Source organism: Arachis ipaensis, chromosome B03 (genome assembly GCF_000816755.2).
Source record: "Arachis ipaensis cultivar K30076 chromosome B03, Araip1.1, whole genome shotgun sequence".
Taxonomy (NCBI): Eukaryota; Viridiplantae; Streptophyta; class Magnoliopsida; order Fabales; family Fabaceae; genus Arachis; species Arachis ipaensis.
Window position 1 is genome coordinate 44,835,411 of NC_029787.2, and position 10,078 is coordinate 44,845,488.

The 10,078-nt window shown below is 43.1% G+C and overlaps 1 protein-coding gene across 1 annotated transcript; it reads right to left on the reverse strand.

Moving 5' to 3' along the window:
* LOC107633136 lies at window positions 7,619-9,361 on the reverse strand. The gene has a single exon (XM_016336772.1). It carries the CDS (start codon window positions 9,359-9,361, stop codon window positions 7,619-7,621), a length of 1,743 nt encoding a protein of 580 aa, XP_016192258.1.

The following is a 10,078-nucleotide window of genomic DNA, read 5'->3' on the forward strand; positions in this document are numbered from 1 at the left end:
TAATTTATATTTAGTTGTCTATCATGAACAATTTTACCTTTTTAGTGTTCAAAAAGATATATGATATATTTTTGCTAGAAAAGTGAGGACAGTAATTCCAAAAGAAACTAAGATTCTTAATGTCTATGGTACTGAGTTTTGTGGATAAATTTCACCATATGGTTGTGTTCAACAAAGTCTCTTTGATTTATGATAGAGGAGTGTTAGGGAATCACCAAGTTTTGTAAGTTGTAATTATTAATTAGTTATTATTAATATTTTTAATAATGTAAGATTACATCTAATTATAAAAGATTACTTACTTTTTTTTTGTTGGTTAAATATTAGTTATATTTTAATAAACTGCTGGTCTATAAACTTTCTCTTTTTTATATATTTATGATATTTTTTATTTGACATATATAGGCAAAATAAATTTCTTTGACGTTTTCTGAGTTAGTAATATGTGTGCTGAATGAAAATATTGTTTTTAATAGATCATCTGTGTTCTTATTATATTTATTGTTTTGCTTATACATTCCATTAGTTAACACTTGTTTAATTAGGTGAATAAAGAAGTTGTTTATGTTCATCTTCTTCATTTTTTCTTTTCAAAACTTGCATTAATTGTGAATATTTGACGGTTTTCAAGGCTAGTATTGAAAAAAATTTCAGTTATAAATACTACGAAAAACAGAACAAAAAAATAAGATAGAAGATAATTTTTTTGGATATTGTCTCTTAAATTATATTGAGAGAAAAATTGTTAAAAAATTTGAGACAAATTCTATAAGTGATGTATTTAAAAACTTTTAAAATTTTTGTACTATCTTATATCAATTTTTTTACTGTATCTTCTAATTTAAATTGCTTTATTATTAGTATTAATTTGTTTTAATATTTATTAATTTTAACAATAATTAATAAATATTAAATAAAATAAATTCTTATCATTTTTAACTAATTTTTATATCCATATACAATCACCAAATTAGCATTATTCAACAGGAGAAATGCTATTATCTAGATATATTTTTCATGCCATACTGTTCGAAATAAAAGACCTTCAAAATTATCATCCATAAATGGTTATTTTATTATTGTAGCATATGGGTGTGGTTGAATATCAATTATTCGATACGGTTCGTGCATGTTTTTTTGTATTTTTATAATTTTCAAAGCTCATATCAGAAGAAATTAAAAAGATAGAAGACTAGGCTAGGGTTAGAATGAGTTGATCATATCAGGAAAAGTTGAATGCTCTCTTTATATAGTGTGAGGTGTGTGTTTTGCTCCGTAGTAAGCTCGTAAGAGTCGGGGCAAAGCAAGGCTCATTTGAGCCTAGTTAAAGTACTGTCTTCTTGCTCCCTTAGTTTCATTCGGAATATATATTTGTTAATTTTTTAAAATAACAGATACCATTGAGTTGTAATTAAAATTAGACACGAAAGTAGAGTTTTTTTGAAAAAGAATTATTTGTAAAAAATATATTTTTTTAGAAAACTAATAATTATTATCTTTTTGAGTGAATTAACGTAGAAAAATAAATTAGAATAATTTTACTATTCTAATGTACGGTTAATCGGTTACCAGACGGGTTGTGGTTGTTTGTCGGGTGTAAGGTGGGTCCCAGCCTTGTCCTGGGTCCTGGGAATGAGGAGCGTGGACTGCTAACTTCCCGAGTTCTTCGCGAGTGAAGGGGGTTGCCACCTGCAAGGAGACTCCGACGCTCAAGTCAGTGGGTGTGCAGGTGGTGAGGAGGAAAAGTTAAGGTGACGTACCTTGGAGAAGGGGTAGGACCCTCTCCATATATACTGTGTCAGAGGTGGGGTCTGCGTGAGCAGACCCACCTTCCGCGAAGCTTCCCCTTGCTAGCTATTACAAGGTGAGTTGGCTCCTAGGAGGGAAGGTGCTCGGGTTAAGGTCCAGGCATGTGGTGCCCTGCGGAGTGGTTGTCCAGACCCGACAAAGGCGCGTGCCGGTCGGGTCGGTCATAGGGCCATCTGGGCTGGGCCGCAACAGTGCCCCCAACGCGCCAGTTAGGGCCGCGGGTTGCGAGCGCCGTAGGTGGTGCGTTCTGTTTCTCATTACCTGCGGTGCCGGTTGGTTGGTTTCTCGTGACAAGGACGCGTCTCTTGGGCGTGTGGGCTTCTTCGTTGCAGGGGTGCGCTGCTTCTCGCCTCGTTTCTTGTGCTGAGCATTTAATGCTCATAATGAGTTCAAAACCCCGAGTGCAATGACTGTTTTACCCCTGTCTTTCGCGCCTCTTCATGCGTTAGTTTTCCTTTCAGTTTCTTTCATACAGTTTCCATCTTCTACCATTGCGTTCCATTGCCACTCTCCTCCTTCGTTCCAAATTCACTACTGTAACCTTCCTTTCTCTTCCAAACTTCCCTTATCCTTTCGATTCCTTCACACCAACGCAACTGATCAGGTATGTTCTATTTCTTCCCTCTCAACTTGTTCAATTTTACTTTACAGTTATTTGCCATTTCTGTGTGTGTGTTGTTGTTCTTTTGGGTTGGATTGCGTATCGAACACTGTTAGCATTAGGTAGATGCATTAGGGGGTTACCATTCCAGGACGTTGGTTGTTTAGGCCCTGTTTTGACTAGGTTTAGGCTTAACTTGACCATAAGCTTTTGATAGACAGACTGTAGCTTTCTGGTATTGATGCCGATCTCCCGATCTCTTAGACTAACTGAGTGGTGCCCCCACTGTAGGTATGGCCCAGCGTCCTACGGCCTTGCGTCCTGTTGTACGGGCTCCCGTTGAAAGAGCACCTTATGACCGGTATGCCTGGGTGACTTCAGACGTGAAGAATTCCCCCAACCAGATGGATCTAGAGGAGCTCACCGAGTTCTGACAAGCCGACTATTTGTGTGGTGGGACCGACGAGGAGTCCTACTATGAGGTTGTTGAGTTAAGAAATTAACTAACATAATTGATGATGACAAACATTAGATTATTGGGCTAATTACCCAATTAGTTTGATTATTTTGGTTGAGTGATGCAGACCAAAAATCAATATATAGCTGCAGCCCAAATAAATGGAACAAAAATATGAAGCTTTCATAGTGTGCTAAACTTACAAATAAAGCCCAAATTAATTTAGAACAAAGAAAGAATATTGCAGCAGCCCAATAGAAAGAAAATTAAACCAGAAATAAAGTGGGCTACAAAGCACTAAAAGCCCAAGGTTGTTAAGCAATAGAATCAGTTGGGTTAAATGGAAACATATCTAACCCAAGTCCAAGTTGACTCCATCAAGCTTCTCATCCAAGATTGAAGACTTCCCTCTCTCTTATTGCTTCGGTCAGCAACAAAACAAAAGAAAGAGAGCTGTGTTCCTCCTGCTACTTTTATTAGAGAAGAAAGAAAGAGAAAGCTTAATCATAAAGTAAAGATCTAATCACCCACGTCAATCCATATTAAACTGAGTCAGAAATTAAAAGGTGATTTATTTTCATTATTTCATTTGCATGCAACTTACTTTCTTCACTTCATCTCAAATCTTCTGCTTTACCATTTTTGGATAAATGGAAAAAGTGTTCTCTGATAAACACTGCTGTGAATCTATGGTCAAAAGTGTGTCTTAGGGACCAAGTAGTGTTTCAATGGCTAAGATCTGGGTTTACCATTGAGGATATCTATTTTCTGCTTTCCTATGGCTTTCGGTCAACAAGAGAAGGTCAGAGCAAAGTTTCTATCCTGAGGATTAATGGGAAAAAGTGGATGGTGTGTTGGTGAAGCACAAGGCTCAATAAGTTGACCTAGAGAGAACAACCCAGCAACATGCAAGGAGATAAAAGAAGATTTTCTCTTTATTCAGAATCAAGGAGAAATAACCAGTGTTCTTGAGGTTTATGTTCTGAAAAGTCATCTCTGAGAGAGTTCATCAACTTGGACAGTGCTTTCTTTCAAAGAGGCATTCCGCCAGAATGAAGAACGAAATCAGAGAGGTGCAAATTTGGTTTATCACATAACAAAGAGGTTGTTGAAGAAGTCAATCTCCTTCATGTTTTACAGATTGTAATTTACTTTTCTATGTTTATCTTTCTGTAATTTTTTGAGTGAAAAGGCATATTGAGAGAGCTCAAGTAAAAGCCAATGAGTGGAAAGAGGCTGAGTGATACACTTGAGAGAAAAGCCTAGAGTTATTTCAGATTTTTTTAGGTAAGTCTGTGTCTTGTATCTTGTACCTGTGAGGTATCTCTTTCTTAGTTGGATTAGCACTAAGAGTGAAGAGTTAAGTATTAGCATAGCCAAAGTCAAGTTAGGTTAGAACTTGAGTGTAAATGGATTGTGTCAATTCTGTGGAATTGGTGTATGTAATACTTTAACTATAGTGGAAATTCTACCACTGTTGTGGTGGAGACTGGATGTAGGTTGCATAGCACAAGGCAACCAAACCAGGATACATGATCGTGTCAGCTTTTCTCTTCTCTGCTCTGTCTTGTTTCTGATATTCATGAGACAAAATGAAATTGTCTCATAAATTTTCTGCTGCTGAGTTCAAACAGATTCAGATTGCAAGTTTGTTTTAAAGGGTTAAGTTTATTAACGTAAAAGAAGGTCATAGATTCAACCCCCCTTCTCTAAGCCTTCTATAACCTTCAGAGGTCTTTGTCCTTGCCCCACACGAGCGAATCTATCAACTAAACCTGCATGCCCCTTGAATTGCCGATTGGATATGGTTCTATAAGGCAATGTTTACTCAAGTGGGAGTTCGCATCCCCTTTCCCCCCTTTCAAATGCGCTACTCAATCGGTGTGACGTAGTGCCGTCTCAGTTGCATCCGAATAGCTGGGCTTCGATCCGCTGCTTTGAGATGGTTTGTAAATATCTGGAGCTGCTGGTCTCCGTTGAAGTGTTTTTGTTTCTTTTTACTTTGACGAACCCCTCTAAAGAGGGGAAGGCGAAGAAGGGCTTTATGTCTTTCCGATTTGCCCAGGGTTGGAGGATTTTTTGTTTGTTTGAGGACTCCTACCATGGGTTTAAAGATAAGTATTTCAAGGTTCATCCAATGGAGGGCCATCACCCGTTTTGGCTGACGTTGGAGGGAGAGCGTCGCATCCCGACCTATTGGAGTTTCAGGGCGGGGGCCAACGCCTTTACCAAAGTTACATACAAAGGGTTATCCTCAGAGAATAAAAGGGTTGCCGACGTCTTATTGGCTGTATTTGGGAAGAATAACATTAATCCCCATCTTCTTATGGGTGATCAGGATGTAGCTAGGAATTATATACGTGAGTAGTTTTTTTTTAACTAACGAGCTCCCGTGTACTGTACCAGTGTCGATGGCTGGCGAGCAAGTTGGCCTTGAAGATTTGTTTAACACCTTCTTTGCTGACGACAGCGACGAAGAACCGGCCCCCGAAAACTAGGCCACAAATAATCAAGAGAATCCTTCTCAGAATACCGTAGAGGCCAGAGCTCAGACCCAACCTTCCCATGGTGAGATAATCAGGACTAGTGGTGGCCCAGAACCTCAGCCGGAGATCGAGGTGGAGAACCCGGATGTGATGATAGTGGACAATCTCAGAAAAAGGAAACCGTCTTCTAGCCCGGAGGGAACTCTCACCGTGATGGAGAAGAAGTTTGATGCCAGAAACTTTATCGATTCCCAACTGCTCTCGGGCACAGAGGACTTCTTCCATGGTGAAGATCTTCCTGTGCAGGCGAGATGGATGTATCGCACGTTGCTCCGAGGAGCCACTATAGCGAGGAAGGCGGAGTTTGCTTTGGCGGGGACGTATTCTTTGAAGAATAGGCTTGAATCCTCTGTCCAAGCAAATAACAAATACAAAGCTGAAGTAGAATCACTCCGGAAGCAACTGGCTACTGCTGCAGAGAAGGTCAAGACTTCTGATGCCGTCGTTGCGCGGCTTACCGAGAGGGAGATGACTCTGGAGAGTCAGCTCAACTCCGCTCAGGGCAAGGTAAAAGAAGTCGAAAAAGAGCATGATAAAGCCCTGGCCTCGGCGACTGTGGCTAAGGATGAGGTGACCAAATTAAAGAGAAAGTACAAAGAGACCGTGAAGCAAGGGAAGAATACCATCTTGATGACTGACGAGGCCCTCAAGGCTCAAGTGAAGCTGTTGGCTCCCGACTTCGACACCTCAGCTGTTGGCGTCTTCTAGACCATCAAGAATGGCAAGATTGTCGACATCCCGAAGAAGTGATTTGGTCTTGCCTTTGTACTTTGTTTTTTGTAATATGTAAATTTTATATATTTTTGGCTAGTTTGACTGCCGTTTTTTGGTGTATGTGTGACAAGGTAGTTGTGGTGAACTTGGTTGCTGTTTTTGGCATATATGTAACTAATTGCTTGTCTACCGCCACTGTTTCTTACTGTTTTACTGGTAGCTAAACATCTTGCGACCCGTTGCTTTTAATATTTTGGGTTACAGGGGTGATCAGTCCCGGTGTACCATTTCTATTTCGCTTATTGATCGTGCAAAAAGATTACGATGAGTTTCAAATACAATGAACGAGGCATGATAATGATAAAGTTGAATAATATAAATGCAGGGTAAAAAAGATAGCATAATCAATAACTATAAGTCAAATGATCCCGTATACAGCAATATAAATCTTACTCGCCTGGTCGAACCGGTAGGACGTTTACTCGTCTAGCATGCCTCGGCTGCTAGGGATAGAATCTTCTTAGGTTAACCGCGTTCCATGTCCTGGGTATTTCTTTGCCATCAAGCTGTTCCAATTTGTATGCGCCGCTGCCGAGCACTTCGTTCACCCTGTAAGGGCCTTCCCAATTTGCCGCCAGCTTTCCTTGCCCTGTTGTCGGTAGCCCGATATCATTGCGCCTTAGGACCAGGTCATCCCGTTCGAACTCTCTCTTGAGCACCTTGGCATTGTAGCGCAGGGTCATTCTTTGCTTTAGCTCAGTTTCTAATAAATGGGCCATCTCCCTGGCTTCATCCAAAAAGTCCTTTTCCACAGCCTCTCCAACTCCTCCTAAGAGTAGTCGTGGGCTCAGCTCACTGATTTCCACGGTATTATTGCATATACCCCATACGTGAGCCGGAAAGGCGTTTTCCCGGTGGCCGACTGTTGAGTTGTACGGTAGGACCAAAGAACTGAGGCCAGTTCGTCTGCCCACGCTCCCTTCTTCTGGTTGAGTCGCTTCTTGAGGCCCTGCAAGATGACCTTGTTCGCAACTTCAACTTGTCTGTTGGTTTGGGGATGTTCAACTGACAAGAACTTTTGCTTTATGCCCAAACCGGCAAGGAATTCTCCGAATTTTTTATCAGTTTATTTTGTCCCGTTATCCGAGATAACGGCTTTCGGGATGCCGAATCTTGCTATTACCTGCCTCCATATGAACTTCCGACAATTTTTTGAGGATATGCTGGCCTATGGCTCGACTTCTATCCACTTTGTATAATAATTAATCGCCACTATCAGGTACTTGACTTGCCCTGGTCCGATCGGGAAGGGTCCCAGAAGATCGATTCCCCATTGTGAGAAAGGTTGGGAAGTCGTTAGGAGGCTAAGTTCAGTTGCTGGCGCTTTGTTGAAGTTGGAATTTTTCTGGCATCTCTTACACCTTCTCACGAACTCCTTAGAATCCGCCATCATAGAGGGCAAGTAATACCCGGCTCTGATGAGCTTCCTAGCTAAGGCCTTCCCTCCGATGTGGTGACCGCAGCATCCTTCGTGGACTTCCCAGAGGACGTACTCCGTAACTCCATTTGGTCGGGACGTAGGCATTTCAGCAGTGGTTGACTAAGCCCTTTTTTAAACAATTGGCCCTGTATGATTGCATACTTGGCCGCTTCTCGCCTTATTGTTTTGGCCACCTTCTCATCGCTGGGGAGCCTGGCCTTTTCCAGGAAATCGATGATCGGGTACATCCAAGAGGGATCTGACCGGGTTAGATGTAAAGCCACTGCTGGTTCTTTTATCAAACCCTGAATGAGAGACCGGTTACCAGTCCCTGGTTTTGTGCTCGCTAGCTTGGACAGGAGGTCTGCCCGTGTGTTCCTTTCTCTCGGAACGTGTTGGACCGTGACCTCCTCAAATTGCTTGCTCAACTCTTTGACTTTCTCCAGATACTTCTGTAACAGTGAGTCTCTAGCTTGGTAGGTCCCATTGATCTGAGAAGTTACGACCTGCGAGTTGCTACATACTTCCAGTCTGGTGGCTCCGACCTCTCTTGCTAAAGCTAGGCTGCCCAGCAGGGCCTCATATTCTACTTGATTGTTTGACACCGGGAAATCAAATTTGACTGACTGCTCATATACAACTCCAGTTGGGTTTTCTAAGATGATTCCTGCTCCTCCGAATGTTTGGTTGGATGCTCCGTCAACATGGAGCTTCCACCGTGTGCTCGGTGTCCCGGCAGGGTCCCCTGTCACCTCTACCAGAAAATCAGCCATGACTTGAGCTTTGATCGCGTGCCTGGATTCATACTGTAAGTCATATTGGGAGAGTTCAACAGCCCAAGTCATCATTCTACCTGCCAGGTCGGGTTTCTGGAGTACTTGTCGGATTGCCTGATCCGTCCTGACGATTACTTGGTGTCCTTGAAAGTACTGCCGCAACCTGCGCGACGAGGTCAGGAGCGCATATGCCACTCGCACCAAGACCGCCGCCAAGGCCTCGTCGGTTACTGCCAAGTACAAGTACAACGCTTCTCCATTCTTAGGCCTCGCGAGGACGGGTGGTGCCGAGATTATCTCTTTGAATTGCATGAAAGCCTCTTCACATACCGGGGTCCACTCGAACGCGATTCCCTTCTTCATTAGGTTAAAGAAAGGCAGAGCTTTTGCTGCCGACGCGCCGAGGAAGCGGGATAGCGTGGTGAGTCTGCCCGCTAACCTTTGGACATCTTTCACGCTTCCCGGGCTCTTCATCTGTAGGATTGCTTCACACTTTTTTGGGTTGGCCTCCACCCCCCTTTGGGTTATCATGAACCCCAAGAATTTACCGGCTTCGACAGCGAAGGCACACTTCAGCGGATTGAGCCTCATTTTGTGTTGACGAAGAGAGGTGAAGACGTTTTCTAGCTCACTTATGAGGTCCTCGGCCCTGGCGGTCTTGACCAAGATATCGTCTACGTATACCTCTACCGTTTTGCCGATGAGGTCTCTGAAGGCTTTGTTCATCAGCTTTTGGTATGTGGTCCCCGCATTCTTCAGTCCGAACGGCATCACCTTGTAGCAGTATGTCCCTCCTGGCGTTGTGAATGCCGTTTTCTCTTCATCTAGCCGGTGTATCGATATCTGATTATACCCAGAATAGGCATCCATGAGGGAGTAATCCACGTCAACAAGAGCTGATGTTGGGTAGGGGAAAGGAATTCTTGGGACATGCTTTGTTAAGGTCGGAGTAATCCACGCACATTCTCCATTTCCCATTGGGCTTTTTAACCAAGACCACGTTTGTCAGCCAAGCCGAGTAGTCCAGTTCCCGAATGAAGCCCGCTTTTAGTAGGCTAGCCGTCTGTTTGGCCACCTCTTCCGCCCTTTCTTGGGACATTTTTCTCCTTCTTTAGGCCACTGGCTTTGCCTCCGGTCTCACGGCCAGCTGATATGACATGAATTGGGGGTCTATACCCGGCATGTCGGCTGGAGTCCAGGCAAACAAGTCGCCGTTGGATCTGATAATCTCTATCAGGGGTTCTTTCAAGTCATGGGGTAGATTTCTATTTACAAAGGTTAATTTCTCATCAGAGTCGCCGACACTAAACTTTTCGAGGACCCCCTCTGGTTTCGGCCTGGGTTTGTCATCTACTATGGCGTCCAGGTCGGCAAGAAAGACACCGGATGCTTCTTTAGACTTCTTTCTTAGGGAGAGGCTGGCGTTGTCGCATGCGACCGCTGTCTCCAGGTCTCCCCTGATAGTCCCTACTAATCCATCATCAGCAACAAACTTCATTAACAATAGCTTGGTGGAAATCACTACCCTAAATTCGTTGATGGTCTTCCTCCCTAAGATGAGGTTGTAGGCCGTGGAGTCACTCAAGAAAATGAACTCCGCCATTAGCGACCTCTTCCCCTTGCCTCCGCCAATGGAGACCGGGAGGGAAACTACACCGTCTGGCTTGATGAAGATATCGCCTAGGCCCACTACGC

Bases quoted from the DNA above. Each gene is read 5' to 3' on its own strand.
- LOC107633136 (XM_016336772.1), bottom strand. From the start codon at position 9,361: ATGGGAAATGGAGAATGTGCGTGGATTACTCCGACCTTAACAAAGCAT.